The sequence below is a fragment of the Mirounga angustirostris genome, unplaced genomic scaffold, assembly GCF_029215605.1.
Source record: "Mirounga angustirostris isolate CCGP_5_RB_7025 unplaced genomic scaffold, mMirAng1.0.hap1 SCAF_7, whole genome shotgun sequence".
NCBI lineage: Eukaryota > Metazoa > Chordata > Mammalia > Carnivora > Phocidae > Mirounga > Mirounga angustirostris.
The window spans coordinates 85,502,725-85,521,776 of record NW_026991715.1 but is presented as its reverse complement, the minus strand read 5'-3'; the positions used below and the strand labels follow the sequence as shown (position 1 = coordinate 85,521,776).

Genomic DNA, 19,052 nt, shown 5'->3' with positions numbered 1-19,052 from the left:
ATATAGTTATAAATATACTTCAGGTATCAGATCCTAGGATAATTTAGTAATATTAACAGCTTACAAAGCCACTGAAAGTTCAGCATGATAAAATTCATGCCATAGGAAAGCTAGAAGAAAAATTTATTAATCTACAAAACTGATATATTAATTCAATATTAATATAATAGTTAACATCTATAACACATTGTTATCAGGTTTAAAAACTTTTAAACTATTTTGAGAGTAAAATCTAGACCTATAAAGCTGCACAAAACCTTCTAAAATGTGTTTCACACATAAACTCCTTTTATACACATAGTAGTATTATAAGGATTTTACCAAAGCTGTCTTTATAATAACAAAAGGTTGAAAACCACGTAAATATGTCACTCCTTTGCTCAGAGTCTTCAGTGGTTTCTAATTTCTCTAACAGTTAGCATCAAAGTCTTAACAATAATCTCCCTGACTGTATGATCTAAATGCCTATTACTTCTCTGACCCCATCTCATATTTATTCTCTCTCACTCTCTTCTGGAATATTCTCATTTCAAGCAGTCTCAACATTTGCTCCCTTAGTTCTTTCAGATCTCTGTATAAATGCCACTTTATCAGTGAAGACTTACTTGACAACCCTATATATAAAAACACCTCCCATCACCCTTTTTCTTCCATCTTGATTTATTTTTCTCCAAAGAACTTACCACCACTTGACATATATATAACTGTATGTTTAATATTTAATATATTTACCATTTAACATATATATTTAACTGTTTGTCTGTCTGTACCCACAGAGTGAAAGGTCCAGGAGAACAGAAAAAATTATGTTTATTTTGTGCACTACTACATCCCCCAAATCTAAAATGATACTATGACACCTGACAATAAATATTTGTTCACTGAACAAATGGGAAAAAAAAGGAAGTAACTGTATATGCATTATAATGAAATTATACCTAAAACATATTAAGTTAAAAAGTAAGGTACAGACCAATATTGTTGTATGCACTACCATTTGTGTAAGAGCAGGAGGCATATAATGAACATTTATGTTTTTATCTGCATACAATGCTTCTGGAAGGTTACCTCTGAGGTAGGAAATGGGGAGACTAAGAAAGGGACACATAGACTCCAGTATTTGTACATGTACTACCTATCCAGAGAAATTAATTAAGGTTTTGCCTTTATAAATAAGAAATACATAAGATAATCCTGCAGAAAAATTGACAATCTATACTTAATTCAGTGAGTACTAATTAATTTACATGGGAATTAAGGGGTATTATTAGAAAAAACAGAAATGAAATCTTATGTGTTTCAATAATATATCACACACATCTCATGTCAGAGTCATAAAAATCCTGTCAGGCAAGGTGGATATATATTCATTCCTTCTTTCTACAGAAAGGAAAACTCAGAAAGATTAAGGAACCTGACTATGATTACAAAGCAGAGGCAAAATTCAATTCCAGTGTCCCGATTTTTTTGTCTGGTACTTTTCTCAATGTACTTGATGAGCAAGGCTTCAAATTAACATTGATCTTATGTATTAAAAGAAAGAAAGTGTACCTGAAGATGGAAAGAGATAAAGCTTCAATGATGTGTCAATCTCAATTGATATCAGTCCATTTTAGAGTTCAACTATAAAATTGAAAATCCATCAGACACTTCTATAAAATGGACTACTACTGAATCATAATGACAGACAATAGTCAACAAACCAGATATTTTGTTGGTTGCAAATATAACAAAACAGGATTTTATTGATAGTGCTGTTCAACTAAGCAGAACTTACTCAATAAGATTTTCAAAGATAAATATATGTCGCACATTAATCTAGCAAAAGAGTTTAAAAATGTGCAATTTCAGAAACATCAAAGTAAAGGCAATTATCTTACAGAATAGCTAACCATATTTAAAAAGTAAGAACTCATTATAAAGAGCCATCAATTCTAGATATATCTGACATAGAAGAAAGATTCTTTCAACAAAAATTATTATACTTTGTGCTCAGCACATGCTATTATAAAGTAAAACAACTATATTACTCTGGAGTGAAAAGGAAGTCCAATTCAACAGATACTGATTGAAAACTTATCTTCTTACAACTAGACAACTATAAACAAACATGAAGGAAAGTGATGCTAATTAGTTAATTTCAAAAATAGGAAAATCAATGTTACTCAGGGATTAGAAAATTCTGGTATTTCCATCATTATCCAAGGACAGCCAACAAAGAGTGCATCTTCCTAATAAGCTCCAAAAGGCAGGTTCTTCTGCCCTGCAGAGCTAGAATTAAAGAATAAAATAAAATAATCCTTGGGTTTATAGAACATTTAAACAACTCAAAATGCCTTTAAAATTATCAGCACATTTAATCTGCAAACAACCCAATCTGATAAGAAAGATTCATCTTCTAATTCAGTATTTCCCAAAGTATGTTCCATTGCACTGTGCTCCCTTCAAGACACTCTTTGAAAAGGAATTGGATCAATATTTTCAGAGACACTGCATTCCATGCGATATTTCCCCTCCTAGGCATTGGATATGAAAAGTTTAGAAAATTCCAGCAGTCAGTACAAAGGTTTCTTTTGTCTTAACCCAGCATGTCCCAGATTCTGGAACTCATTTCTCCTCAGAACAATTTGAGGACACCAAATTCTTTTGATTTTCTACTAGCTCACTGGCAACCTTAGTCTCCTACTAGATCCTCCTCTTCTAGACCACCTAACTTGAAGTTCCCCAGAGTTCAGTCCTTGTTTCTCTTTTCCTCTCTATCCTCTCTCACTTGGTGACCACCTATAGTCAAATGATTTGAAATACCATCTGATACCTACAACTCAAATTTCTATCTCCAGTCCAAATCATACTCCTGAACTCGTGGCCCAAATACCAAATTTTGACAAAGACTTACTTTTTTAGAAAGACAAACTGAAGTCTTGCTCTTTCTTTTCAAAGCTGCTCTACATATAATCTTTCCACTCAAAACAATTTCATTCCTCTAGTTCTCCTGCTAAAAATGTTAAAATCATCCTTGACTATTCTCTCATACCTCACATTTAATCCATAGGAAATCTCCTGTGGTCAACCTTCAAAATATATCCAGAAGCAAAACACTTCTTGCTACTTCCCCTGCTATGACCATCCTTGCTCAAACTGTAATCTTCCATAATGTGGGTTATTGCAATAATCTCATTCTTCCATCCTTGTTCCCCTTAAGTAATTCTCCACATAGTTGCCACAGTAATCCATTTAAATAAAAAGTCAAAGCATATCATTCCTCTGTTACTACTCTCCAACCCAGTGGCTCCCCACTTTACTCAGAGAAAAGCCATAATCCTTAATTATGGTCCACAAAGACCCAAGATCTGTTCTCTAATACTTCTCCAATCTCATTTCCTATAGTCTCATCTTCCCCTCTACTTAGACTTCCTTAACCACACCTTGATTAGTCCAACATGCTCCTGCACTATAGCCTTTGCAACAGGTGCACCCTCTAACTGAAATGCTCTTTCCCCAGAAATTAAGGGATTTAGTAGCTCCTTGTTACCAGTCTTTGTTCCAATGTCAACTTCCCAATGATGCTTATCCTGACTTGGATTTAAATTGTGTCCCAGCCTCTAGACACCCAACCCTCCCTCTACCCTGCTCTGATTCTATTCCTTGGCATTTACCATCTTCTAATATAATATATAATTTACTACTTTTTTTATTAACTGCCACTCACCACAGATTGTAATCTCTGAGAGATTTTTTTTTTATTAGTTTTATTCACTGACGTATCTCAATCATCTAGAAATGTGCTTGACACATAGTAGGTGCTCAATAAATATTTCTTGAATGAATAAATGAAACATACTTAGGCCCAGACAATAGAGAATTACTGTGTAATTTTTAATATTCATCATTTTCTCCTTGATATTTTGACCAAAATTAGACGTAGGTTTAAAAAACACAACATTAGGAGGATGACTTCTCCTGATAGAGATGATTATATTATCTGCCTCCACAATTTTTTTTAGATTTCTATAAATTAATAGATGGCCTTTCATTCTTACTGAATTATATAGCCAAAATAAACATCAATGCACCTAAGAACCTGACTATACAACCCTAACTCTGATTACACATTTGAATCACCTTAAAATTTTATAAGAACATAATAAAATAAAATTAAAAAAAAAAAAAGAATCTATGGCCCATCTTAGTGATACAGTTCCTTAAGGCACTCTTCCACAAAAGCATTCACCACTGAAGAGTGAGAGTGCTGATTAACACTGCCATTAATTAGGATCACAGAAAATAGTTAACTGTTTCTCTTATTCTTAAATAATATTTAGGTCAAGTTTTCATGATTTTCAATGATATTATAATTTAATTTTTAGTTCTTCCAATTCTGACACATTCAACTAAATTTGCCTTGTAGAAATTTTTTAGACACTTATAAGGATGGAATTTATAAAAAAGAAATACCAATGGAACTACTTAAGTTAATTTCAGGCTTTTCTTGTAATGCTATTCATAAAACAATCCTTAAATAGTCATTTGGGAAAAAACTATTTAAAGCTTTAATATTTTTACTGATTTTTAATAAATTAAAAAGTAATATTCTTATTAATTGAAAAGACTGAATTAGGCAAAAATTTCACTGATAATATGTGAGAGTATTGTAAGTTTTAAAAACACTGTATGGCAAGTATTTTTACTTGTTTTATAAAACATACTGTAAAATCTCATTAATTGACATCAATTTGGGGAATGCCCTATTGATTTATAAAATGCTATTTTATTACTTTAAACTACATATATTTTGGCATTCCATTGTAAATTCCTTAAAGACTGACTAAAGGCATTGCCTCAATGAATAGATAAGATATATTTATAATTAACATTTCAACTATTTAAAATAAATTGAATAAAATGAAGTATGTGACATCACTCTAAAAATTTCCAAAGTGTTATTCACCATCATGTAATAATGGGTACAAGAGAAAGTTTAAAAGTGCCCGAAAGCAGTCTGTTCTCATAAGCTGTACTATACAGTCTCTCTGAAACATTATTTATTCATTTGTTGAAAAAGTTTTTCTTCAATGATTATGAAAGATAAAACTGCAAATGATCACAAGTCTTTAATGAAATAAGAACTGATGAACTGTTATATTTTAACTTTCAAATTCTAGTTTTTAGCCATAGTTACCAAATGAGGATATGCTGTCATCTAGTGACTTGAGTATCTTGTTTTGTCATAATAATAATGACAATAGGGGTGATCTGCACACAAAATTAATTAAAATAAACTAGACAGCCAGTTCTAAAACTGTCTGCCACTGAATCAAGCTATGAAGTAACCAATTCCACACCCACATGGAGACAAGGAAGTACTGTAAACTACACTCGGGGTACAAAAGATTTACTAGCTAAGGTTTTTAAAACCCAAGTAAAAGAATAAACTTCAAAATTCCTCTGAAAAAATGCATATACCAGATAGTTATCAAGAATCAAGAAAGGGCCCATGGTACATATAGGAAAATCCTTATTATCTGGTAGGACAGAAAAGGAGTAATTTAAATCCTTCATATTCATTTCCACATTTATCACATTTTCAAATACTGCCTTTTTTTCCTATGGAGACATCTGAATACGTTTAACAATCAAATTGTACTATTTAGAACCACATAAGCTAAAAATGACTAAAATATCAGCTATAGCATCATTAACTATGATAGTTCTATTTATGGACTACGTTCAGCTACTCACAGAAAAAGCCAAGGACAGAGCTCGGGCTTTTTTAACCTTGGCACTACTGATATCTTGGGTAGAATACTTTTTTGTTGGGAGTGTGAAGGCAAGGGCTGTCCTGTGCATTATAGGATGCTTAGAAGCATCAGTGGCTCAGTGGCCTCTACCCATCAGATACTACTATAGTACCCACCAACTGTAACAACCAAAAATATCTGGAGATATTGCCAGATGTCCCCTGGAGGGCAAAACTGCCGTCTTGGTGAGAACCACCAACTTCAGATGGAAGGAAGGAAGGAAAAAGGGAAAGAAGGGAGGGGGAAGGAGAAAGGATAGGGAAAGGGAAGGGGAAGTATTTATACTAGGCATTCTTAAACAGCTAATGAAACTATATAAAATGAAGTTGAATTTCTAGTTGGTGAATTTGAATGTGTTTATTATAGTTTAAGAATATTCATAAGAAAAAATCTATTTTTAAACAAAATCAAACGTTTGTAATATCAAACAATAAACACATCATCAATCTCAGGTAAGTAAGATTCTACTGTTCTTAAGAAGAAAATAATAATAAATAGCTTTCTCCTTATTTCTTACTTCTATCTTAAGAATAACACCCTCCCTTCCTGCTGTCTCCCAGCAATAAAAATATTGCAGTCTTTCATTCAATTTTGAAAGCAAGAGAAGAGCTTTTTCCTCTGACTCTACAGAGGAAAGACTCTTCACTCAGGAACCAGTTGGTTCCTGAAGTGTTCTCCAGGTGACCTGAGGTGACTGACAAGTCCACTTTGCATTTACAGACAAGTTTAATAGGACCTGCATATTAACAAGAGTAATAATTTGTCACAGCAAAAGAATTAATTTTTGTTTTCACTTATTATCTAGATACTACTCTTTTAAGTTTCTCTTTTGATTACTTTTTGGCTTACCATAGATGTAACTGATCGTGCATCTTCTTCATAATTTACTACTGGAGGTGGCTCTTTCCCATCATTTTCTTGTACTTTTTCCTCTAGTAATTCTTTCTGTGCTATAAACTTTGCCTCAGTGCATCTCAGCTGCTGGACTGACTGTTTCAGCTCTTCAAGTGTCTGTTTTTGACTTAGCAGAAGCACAATACTGAAAGAGAACATATTAAACATAAATTATTTCAACTTCTTTAAGAAATAAGATTTTAAAGGAAACTACATAGGTATATTATGCTTCTATTTCATTTTCATCTTTGTAACAGTTCTTCAGAATCATTAGAATTGTAAAACTAAATAGCTTTCAAGTCATCACAAAAGTTACTAAATGTTAGCATTAACAAAATGGAAGGAAAAAAAAACAAAATGGAAGAAAATACTTGGAAGCAAAAACCAAATTCAGGATGCTTTCAAATATAGTATAATCTACGGCATTCATTTTATTCTACAGCTAAGCCATCTACCTCACAGAGTACAGACACTTAGACTGAGAAGTGTGGAACCTAAAATGAAGTAATATGACTGAAGCAGAATCTCAATTTATTTCAAATCTCAAATGGAATATAGTTGAAGTCAGATTTGTGCCTCGGGAAAGATAAATCAAATCAAGGTGACAACCTGGGACAAAGCTGTGTTTATATTACAAGGGGTATGTTTTTAGAGTTGGTGAAAACTGTTCTAAGGACTGAGGCCTGAGCTGTCATTGAGGAAATGAGCACAACACAAGTCCCCAGATCTTTCCAATACCACAACTACAAAGATAATTGACTTCATGTTTTCTTCTTTAGAGAACTACATAGGCCACACGTCGCCTTATTGTGACCTTTTACCCCTTGAAATCTGCCCTAAAGGGAATTTCAAACTAATTCAACCACATTAAAGCTACAAGAAAACAGGTAGTGGTGGCAAGGAATACCTTCTGGAAACACTTCATACATGGTATATTAATATATTAAAGAACTGTGTCATGTACCACTGAAAATAGGTTATTAATATGTAAGCAACAATAGATTGTCAATAGGGGAAAATTTCAAAACTGGAGAATAAGATCAGAAAATGTTACCTCCTTAAATTGGAACTTACACGGATTAATATTAATGGAATAAGTAATCATAGGCAGAAGGAATGCCCACTAAGAGAGACTTGTTTATAAATATGATGCTGATCAATATTTTGAAAACTCAATTCCAATCAAATTGAGCAGGGTACAACTTCAGTGAATGAAAGCTATAATCTCCTCACTATACTGCAATGAGTTTCAGGTGAGTATCCTAACAAAAGTAGAACTCAGGTAGAGAACTGAGTGAAATTTGGGAAAAATAGAACTAATGAGTAAGATTATTTTTTTTTTAAAGATTTTATTTATTTATTTGACAGAGAGAGACAGCGAGAGAGGGAACACAAGCAGGGGGAGTGGGAGAGGGAGAAGCAGGCCTCCCGCGGAGCAGGGAGCCCGATGTGGGGCTCGATCCCAGGACCCCGGGACCATGACCCGAGCCAAAGGTAGACGCCCAATGACTGAGCCACCCAGGCGCCCCGAGTAAGATTATTTTTACCAGAAACCTAGCAATGTTCAAAAGACAAACCCCTCTAACCAGTGGAGTTCACAGCAAAAGTAATGAAGAAGGATATATACCAAACTGTCAGAGCTCATTAATACTCCCCAAGTAAAATCATCATGGCATAACGGAAAGAGTGTAATTATACTGAATGAGAACAGATTCAACTTAATGACTTAATCATGTTGTTTTTCTCATCTTCAGTTTTAGCACTGGAAAAATTGATAATATACCAAATTGTCAGGGTTGTTCTGAATACAATGAGATAATACTTGAAAAACTGTTAGCACGGTACTTACCATAAAGTAAGAATTCAGTAAATAGCAATGATCATTTATATCACCATCACTCAACAATCTGTGACCTGTGTTCTAAATCCACACAGATTTCCTGATAAATTCATGCTGGTTTGCATAGTAGATAGTGAGCCTTTTTTCATAATAAATTGGTTACGTATTTTTTCTCTGTGAATCTCTTCAGAGAAAGTTGATTTCTAAAACAACCACTTTTGTGACCATAAATTCATGAGGACTGGGTTCTAGAAAAGATTACACCCATATGAACCTAAAGCTTCTTGAGGGTTCCTTCTTTGCATCTCCTAGCTACCAAAAGAATCACATAACAAGAGGATAAGGAACAACTTAAAATGTACAAGATATGATGGTAAAAACACATAATCATGTACATCTGTAGGATAAGTCCAAAAAGAGGGTGAATGATTTCACCAATGTGGACCAATTAATAGGGAAGTATACTTGAAAACACTAACACTCTAAAACCATTACTGCTACCATTAGCTTTTTGCAAATAGATTTCATAAATAGGGAAAAATGCAAAATAAAATAATAATGATAATCAAAAGAATGAAAATAAACTACAAACTTAAAATATGGAATGACAAATAAGGAACAACAATTACAAAAAAGTAAATATTAACTGAACAGCTGAACAAAATTCAAAGAAATACATTAATAGGAGTGAAACACATACATTTTGTTATCTCTTCAACTGTATAGCAGATGACTACATCCTTCTCCCCAGAATCTGTGCCTATGTTATCTTACATAGCAAAAGGGAGTTTTAGAAGTTAAGGACACTGGAATGGGGAAGTTATTTTAGAAGATCCAGGTGAGTGCAATATTCATAGGCACCTGATAAGAGGAAAGTAAAAGGGATGATGTTAGAGAAGGCAATGTGACAAGAAAAAAAGGGAAGAAAGGCATTTGATGTGGGGCCAAGAGCCAAGACATGAGGAAAATCTCTAGAAGCTGGAAAAACAGAAAAAGTAGGTTCCCCCAAGAGCCTCCAGAAGAAATTAGCATCATCAATAACTTGTTTTTAGGGCCATAGATTCATTTCCAACATCTGATTTCCAGAAATATAGGAGAATAAATTGGTGTTGTTTTAAGCTACCAAGTCTGTGGCAATTTGTTATAGCAGGAAAAGAAATGATACCGATTTTTGGTCCATTTTAAATGGCAAAACTAGAAGGACTGTTATATGGCTGTGCAGTAGTCAGTAACAAATAGAATATAGACTTAGGAGAAAAATATTAAAGAGTATTACTCAACCAGGAAAAAAAAAGAGACTGTGTTACATGAAGGATGTGAATAAATTAGTTTTAGCTTCATTAAATACTAAACAAATTTTCTGAAGGATTAAACCATTATAGGAAGTTAGAATTAAAAAAAAAAAAAACTTAAATAGAAATACCAGACAATCTAGTAATTCCACTTCTGGGTATTTACCCAAAGAAAACAAAAACACTAATACGAAAAGATATCTACATCCCTATGTTCACTGCAGCATTATTTACAATAGTCAAGATAAGGATGCAACCTAAGTGTCCATCAATAATGAATGGATAAAGATGATGTGGTATGGTGTGTTGTGATACAGATTATTCACATATATAAAATATAAATATATTTAAATATATAATACAAATCCACATAATGAAATATTACTCAGCCATAAAAAAAGAATGAAACCTTGCCACTTGTGACAATATGGATGGACCTAGAGGGTATTATGCTAAGTAAATAAGTCAGACAGAGAAAAACAAATACCATATGATTTCACTTGTATGTACTCTAAAAAACAAAACAGAAACAAACTCATAAACTGGTGGTTGCCAGAGGAGAGGGGTAGGGGGATGGGCAAAATAGGGAAAGGGAATTAAGAGGTACAAACTTCTGGTTATAAAACAAATCAGTCACAAAGATGTAAAGTACAGTATAGGAAATATTAATCAATAATATTATAATAATTTTGCTGTTGACAGTAACTAGATATGTCATAGTGATCATTTGTAATATATACAAATGTCAAATCATTATGTTGTACACACAAAACTAATATAATATTGTATACCAACTATAGTTCAATAAAATAATAAATTAATAAAAGATTTTGTCATATGTAGTTTAGAGAAAAAGCTCTTTTTATTTTTTTTAAAGATTTTATTTATTTGAGGGAGAGAGAGAGAGAGAGTGGGGGAGGGGCAGAAGGAGAGGGAGAAGCAGGCTCCCCACTGAGCAGGGAGCCCAACTCGAGGCTCGATCCCAGGACCCTAAGATCATGACCTGAGCCAAAGGCAGATGTTTAACCAACTGAGCCACCCAGGCTCCCCGAAAAAGCTCTATTTTTAATCATGACTTCTCATGACAATTACAATCTCTATATTACTACTACTTCACCTTTATTTTACTCTGGATAATAAATGGGGTCTTACAAAATGATCAACATAAAGAAGAAAAGTATTTTCAACAAATGGTGCTGGCACAAGTGGACATCCAAATGCAAAAAAATGAATAAAAAAACTTTATACCATTCATAAAAATTAACTCAAAAGCAATCACAGAGCTAAATGCAAAACATAAACTATAAAACTCCTAGAGAATACATAGGAGAAAACCTAGATGACCTTGGGTATGGTGACAGCTTTTTAGATATAACACTAAAGGCACAATCTGTGAAAGAAATATTTGATAAACTGGACTGTCCTGAAATTAAAAACTTTTGCTCTCTGAAAGACAATGTCAAGAGAAGAATAAGATAAGCCATACACTGGGAAAAAACATTTGAAAAACATGCATCTGATAAAGGACTGTTATCCAAAACATACAAAGATCTCTTAAATGTCAACAATAAGAAAAACAACCTGATTTAAAAATTGTCAAAGACCTTAACAGACATTTCACCAAAGGAGATATACTGATGGAAAATAAGTACATGAAAAGATGCCCCATATCATATGTCTTCAGTGAAATGCAAATTAAAACAAAAATGAGATACCACTACACACTTATGAGATGGCCAAACCCCAGAACACCGACAACATCAAATGCTGACAAGGATATGGAGCAACAGGAACTCTCATTCATTGCTGGTGGGAATACAAAATGATGCAGCCACTTTAAAAGACAGTTTGGCAATTACTTACAAAAAAACTAAAGATACTCTTACCATAAGATCAAGCAATCACACTCCTTAGTATTTGGTCAAAGGAACTGAAAGCTTATGTCCACACAAAAGCCTGCACACAGATGTTTATATAACAGCTTTATTCATAATTGCCAAAACTTGGAAGCAACCAAGATGTCCTTTAGGAGGTGAATGGATAAATAAACTGTGGTTTATCCAGACAATGGAATATTATTCAGTCCTCAAATGAGCTACCAAGCCACAAAAAGACATGGAGGAAACTTAACTGCATATTATTAAGTGAAAGAAACCAATGTGAAAAGGCTACCGCATGTCTGATTCTAAATACATGACATTCTGGAAAAGGCAAAGCTATGGAGATAATAAGATCAGCAGTTGACAACAGTTGAAGATGGGGGCTGGAGGATAAATAACTGGAGATTTATTTATTTGAGAGAGAGAGAATGCACGTGCATGAGCAGGAGCGGGGTGCAGAGGGAGAGAGAGAACCTCAAGCAGATTCCCTGCTGAGCAGGGAGCCTGACATGGTACTCAATCCCAGGACTCTGAGATCATGACCTGAGCCAAAATCGAGAGTCAGCCACTTAACCGACTGAGCCACCCAGGCGCCGTAGAATGAAATGTAATTTAAACTAAGGACTTTGGGTGATAATGATGTGTCATTGTAAGTTCATCAACTGTAACAAATGTTAACACTCTGGTGGGGGATATTGATAATGGGGGGATATGCATGTGTCGGGGCAGGGGTATATGGAAAATCTCTGAACCTTCCCCTCAATTTTGCTGTGAAACTTAAACTATTCTAAAAAATAAAGTCTTAATGTAAAAAAAAGAGGTATCTGTACACATTTATGAGAATGGCTCAAATAAAATATGGTGACCACACCAAATCCTGGCAAGGATGAGGAGAAACTGATCACTCATGCATTGCTGGTAGCAAACTTCATTTGCTGGGGAGAAATTAAAACATGTTCACACAAAAACCCTTCCATGAATGTTTGAAGCATCTTTATTTGTAATAGCCAAAAAATGGAAACCAGATGTTCTTCAAAGGGTGAATGATGAGACCAAATATCCATTCTGTTATGGGTTAAATTGTATCCTCTAAAAAGATATGTTCAAATCCTAACCCTAAGAATGTCAGAATGTGACCTTATTTGGAGATGGGGTTGTTGCAGATGTAATTAATTAAGATGAGGTCATACTGGAGTGGATGGGCTTTTAATTTCTATGAGTCATGCGTGTCCTTGTAAGAAGAAACTCTGTATACTGAGTAGAGTATCCAGAACACTGTACAAAGAGATTGAAGTGATGCCTCTATAAACCAAGGAATGCCTAGGTTTGTCAGCCATTAGAGAAGTTAGAAGGGAGGCATGGAACAGATTCTCCCTCAGAGCCATCAGAAGAAACCAGCCTGCCACTTCATTTCAGACTTTTGGTCTCCAGAACTATGAGAAAATAAATTCATTTTTTAAGCCACCAGGTTTGCAGTACTTTGTTATGGCTGTCCTAGAAAACTAACACCACACCATGGAATACTACTTAACAATAAAAAGGAATGAAAGTACCTGGATGGATTACAATGAATGTAAAAAGCCAATCTCAAGAGATTGCATACAGTGTGATTCCATTTACATAACATTCTTGAAAAGACAAAATTGTAGAAATGGAGAACATATTAACAGTTGCCAGGGGTTAGGAAAAGGGTGTGAGATAGAAGGCAGTGTAGCTATAAAAATACAACATGAGGGACCCTTGCAATGATGGAAATGTTCTGTACCATTATTGTGTCAATGTCAATATCTGGATTATAATATTATATCATAGTTCTGCAAGATGCTACCACTGCGGAGAACTGAGTATAGGGTACATGGGACCTCTCTGTCTTGATTCTTACAACTATATGTCAATCTATAATTATCTGAAAATAAAAAATTTAATTAAAAATACATATCACTGCTGCTGCATCACACTTCCTCTGGTGAGGTGAGGTTTTTTAATCTCATATGCCTTGGGTTCCTAAATACTCTGTTTTAGGGATAGCCTTTTTTATTCTCCTTCAGGAGTTCTAAATATCTATTGTAACTGTATCATATTGGCAATCACTTAGTCATTCTGAGACACTATCCTAATAGCAGGAATTAGGTTAAAATATACATTTCCTAGTTTTTAGTTTGGTGGTTTTGAAGAACAATGAGATTTGCTGGGGAGGTATATGTCCTGTTGTATAGCTCTAGTCCTACCTTTTTTTAATCAACATGTCTAATCATGAAATTAATGAGCAACATTAGCTTCTAACAATTAATTTCACTGAGTTTAATGTATAATGATATAATTTCACATAATTAACATCTTGCTTTTGTTTAATAGTTACTTTTTTAAAAGTATTGCTATAATCACTATACCACATACCATACAATTATTTTTATGCTTATAATACCATAGAGCAAACAAGCTATACATACTACAGTAAGAAGAAAATTATAGAAAATAAATGATTGTATAACATAAGATATATATGAAGCTATAAATAAATTTAAAACATGGGGCCCCTGGGTGGCTCAGTCGGTTAAGGGTCTGCCTTTGGCTCAGGTCATGATCCCAGGGTCCTGGGATCAAGCCCCACATCGGGCTCCCTGCTCGGCAGGGAGCCTGCTTCTCCCTCTCCCACTCCCCCTGCTTGTGTTCCTTCTCTCGCTGTGTCTCTCTCTGTCAAATAAGTAAATAAAAATCTTTAAAAAAAAAAATAAATAAATTTAAAACATGGATGGGATCAGGACCATTGCATGTGCAACTTACTTCCTATTACTGACTACTCTTTCCATGCATTTTTCACATGGAGGCGTCCTTCACATCTAGCAAGAAATGCCACTTTCTGTGAGACCTCTGACTACCTATCTTAAGTAGGTGCTCCTCTATTATTCTTCTATCTGACCTCCTTATTTTATAGCATTTATCACAATTGTTAATTTCTTATTTGTATTAGCCTACTCCACGGAAGTGTAAGCTTCACGAGATATGGGACAAAATATATCTTACCTTTCATTGTATTCACAGCACCTAACAGACATGTAATAAATATTATTGAATGAATTCCCTACTTAGGCAGGACATTTTTTTTTGGTAACACACATAATTTTTAAATCCTAAGACAAAAAATAAAAGGTCCCTGAATTTGCAGACTAGAACAATACCCTAGACGGCTCAAGTCTTACCTTAACTATAAGCTAGCTGTGACATTTTGCAAGTCTCTTAAAATTTGGGGGCCTCATGTCACATAATTTGAAAGACAAGGAGGTTGGATCAAATGAGCTCTTAAGATTCTGCATGGCTCTAAGAGTTTTGATTTTATAACATATATTTTTAAGTATTAGGTGATAATGGCACAAAACAACACAAAATTGAATAATCATTCACTTTTTGAAAGTCAAGCCAAGCATTAAAACCAATAGTAACATTACTTGCTCTTCATGCCACTGAGTCATAAATAACATGCTTGGCGTACTTTCCCATAAACTACTTTCTAATTCAGTAGTCAAGGATCATAAATCAGGAGAAGATTGATATTATTTCCATTTGAATAAATATGCTTTAGAAGTAATGAGTAAAGTTATGTATACTAGAGTGACACTCTGTGTTGTATTAAAATTATACCATTTCAAGTGGTTGGTTTTATTCCTTTTACTCTATTTTTTTTTAAATATAATTCTACAACAGCTACATTTCAGTTGAGACCTGCATCATTTATATAAGTTAAAACTCAACTCGTTAGTTTGAATTTAATGTCACATAAAAACCATTCTTTAAGTTTATTTTTCACTTTAGATTATTCAATTATAGGAATCAAAGCTATCAAGTGATTTCTTACATAATTTATTTTTTCCCTGTTACTATAAAATGTTTTAGAGCCATTTATGTTAAACTCAAATTTAAAGGTTTTAACTTTAGCTCCTTATTATGTTGTATTTCAACAGAACCACTAATGCTTTCTGTTAGGTAAAAATTCAGCATAATTGCAGTAATTTAAGAGTGTAGATATCTAACTTATAGGATAGTTTTAGCATTTGTTAAGAACTGTAGTTCTGTTTTATTGTTTTATTATTCCAATTAACAGTATATGAAGCTAAAAAAGTATTGTCCAGTAAAAAAATTGTAAATCTATTTCTAAAACTAGATTAAAATTGCTTTCAATTATATAAGTGTATTTAAATATGTATGTAGATTTATACACATACATACACCAAAAAAGGAAATGTTTATGAATTATTAAGAAACTGAAAAGCACAAACATTTTCAGTAGAAAATAATTTCAGGTTATTTGTTTAGCAAAATATTTTAACATATAAGTCAAAGACAAACTTCAACCCTACTAATAGCTAAATTAATGAGATTTCACAATTACTGCTTAGTTATATAAATGTACTTAACATTTTCAAGATTACGCCATGAAGCTAACAATAAAAACATCACAATAACAAAGGGTTAACAGAATTTGGGTTAAACAGGACTCATCCCCTGAACTGCTTGACACACTTATCCCTTTTAACTGACTCTCATAAGAACACTTAAAATAATAAGATCAAGCTGTGATTAAAAAGACATATGCTGTGGAGTCAGGAACTCATGCATTTTTTTACCACTGACTAGGTATGTAATTGTAATTTTTTAAAATTCTCTAAGTCACACAGGTAAAATACAGGCAAATACACAAAAGGCATAGTGAAGATAACATTCAATGTGGTAATATATATAAAACATCCAGATAACATGTGGAACAGAATAAGAACTCAATAAATGTTATTTCCCACATATCTACCACCCTTTAAGCGCCTCTCCTATATCCCCATTCTCATTTCCTGATAAATATAAATAGGTGTAGGAGAGTGGGTCACATTCATTATGTAGATGAAGAGTCAAAGATTTGAGTCAAGAAATATAGCAAAAAATCAAAGAATCTCACAATTTCTAGATTAAGATAACACTTAAAGATTGTCTCCTCCAACAACGTATAGTCAGACATGCTAGTGAGAGGGTCAGGCATCTAATGGTCTTTCTTTATACCCACTAAATTTTAAAACAGGAGTCATTTATAATGTATGCATTTACAAAACTGTAAAAAGTAAAACTACTTGGTCATCTGTAAACATGTGAAGAAATTATTCCCAAACACCGAAAAGCAAAATATATTTCTTTTTTTGAATATCATTTTTTTGAATATCATCAATGGTTGATAAATTTTATTTTTGATCCAAATAGAATCTTCTGTTGATGCAATACTGAAATTTTCCAGATTTATTAAGGGAATGCCCAGAGCAACTCAAATTTTCCTGTTCTCATCTTTAAAAAGCTCATAGATTCCAATATAATATTTAACGCCAAGTTATAATAAGGAGTCATAGTATAAGTGGGAGAGGTAGGCCTCTAATATTTTGAGCTCTGTAATAGAATAGATGGTGTTGCCATTCACTGAAATAAGGAATACTAAGAATGAATTGGGTTAAGCTGTATTGAGATTTTTAATTCAGTCTTAGACATGGGAAATTTAGGGTACTTCTAAGACATCCAAGAAGTCATGTCAAGTAGGCAATTGACCACATGGCCATTGAGTTCAGAGGGAAAATCTGAGCAAGAGTAACAAATGTGGGTCATCTTCAGGAAACCACCTAGAGAGAGAATACAGAGAGGGGAGTAATAAAGCCTAGGGCCATTCCTCAAATAACTCCAAAATGGATTGGCTGAGTGGAGGAGAATGAGTTTATAAAGGAGTTGCCAGAAAGACAGGCAAAAGATCTGGTCCCAAATACCAAGGGAAAAGAAGAAACATGTAGTCAACAAAATCAGATCCTGAGAGGAGGTCACGTAAGATACTTGTTAAATTTAGCAATGTATAGGTCATTGGAGATCTTACAGATACCTATTCCAATGGTGATGGGGCAGAAGCTAGATATATGTGGGTTGAGAACTAAGTGGGAGTTGAACAAATGAGCAAGCATAATTACTCTTAGCACAAGTATGACTAAAAAAACAGAAGACAAAGGCAGTTGGGGGAAAATATGAATACAGAAGGGTTATCCGGGGTGGAAATGGTTTTTAAGAGTCAAGACATAAGCATATTTAAAAAGTGAGCACTGGACTCAATTAAGAAGAAAAGATGAACATAATATGACAAATAATGTAAAATTTCTGAGAAAGTATGAGATGACAAGATACAAAAAACGGGCCCAAGAAGTAGACTTAGGACAAGGAGCAGTTCCTCTAAGGAATCAAGTACAGAGAATGGGTACAAATGCAGTGGATGTGCATATCTAGTCATAGAAAATAACAGAATTACAACCTGATGATTCTAATTTTTCTGTAATGTAGAAGAGGTCTATCCGCTGTCTATAATGGGGGAGATGAGAGGATCAGAGACTTGAGAGAAGTGGAGAATATTTGAGATGTTATATAGAAAGAGCAAGTATAGACCAGAGAAATCCGACACATCACAATTTCCTTAAGAATCTTGCTAAACCAAGCCAATTATGAGAGAATGATAGCAAGAAATTCATACGCTCCAGTCAGTAGAGAAACCATACTAGTTATATCTGTTGGAGATGCCAGCAATAACCGAAGCCAAAACATAGATTTTAAATTATAGATCAAAATGTAAACGTTAAAACAGCAGAAAACATAATTAGTGAAAACAACCCAAGTAAGAGGATCCAGTAGGATATTTACAGATCCAGAAGTCAGCAAGAAAAATGAAAGTAAGACAAAACAGCACAGCAAATCTTTTTTTTATTTTGATTTTTTATTGTTATGTTAATCACCATATATTACATCATTAGTTTTTGATGTAGTGTTCCATGACTCATTGTTTGTGCATAACACCCAGTGCTCCATGCAGAACGTGCCCTCTTTAATACCCATCACCAGGCTAACCCATCCTCCCACCCCCCGCCCCTCTATGTGGTATATATATACAATGGAATATTATGCAGCCATCAAAAGGAATGAGAGCTTGCCATTTGCAACGATGTGGATGGAACTGGAGGGTGTTATGCTGAGCGAAATAAGACAATCAGCACAGCAAATCTTAAAGGGATTTTTATAAGTGAAGCAGATTGCTATTTTCTCTAGGTGTGTTTGCTTCCTTCTAACACAGAGAAGCCAATTTTAGATAACACTAATCTGCCACTTTCTCAACAAGGAATGCACAGTGAAATCTGGTGGACACTGATAAGGGGAATAAAGACAATTTTTAACAGGATTTTTCAGAAAATAGTTCAAACTGTTAAAACATTGAGACATGATCAGTCCACTATATTGACAAAGCCCAGATCATTTTTCCAGAGTCCTAGAAAGTAACTCAATGACACTAAGT

The 19,052-nt window shown here is 33.9% G+C and overlaps 1 protein-coding gene across 8 annotated transcripts in view; it reads right to left on the bottom strand.

Moving 5' to 3' along the window:
• FER (FER tyrosine kinase) overlaps window positions 1-19,052 on the bottom strand; it is a 423,881-nt gene that overhangs the window by 307,006 nt on the left and 97,823 nt on the right. For all 8 annotated transcript variants that reach the window (XR_010413179.1, XM_064596457.1, XM_064596454.1 and 5 more), the window contains one exon: window positions 6,648-6,837. Coding sequence is in view for 7 of the 8 variants with exons in the window: in XM_064596457.1 (XP_064452527.1) it covers window positions 6,648-6,837 (190 nt within the window). In the remaining variant the exon portion in view is untranslated. The remainder of the gene's footprint in view (window positions 1-6,647; window positions 6,838-19,052) is intronic.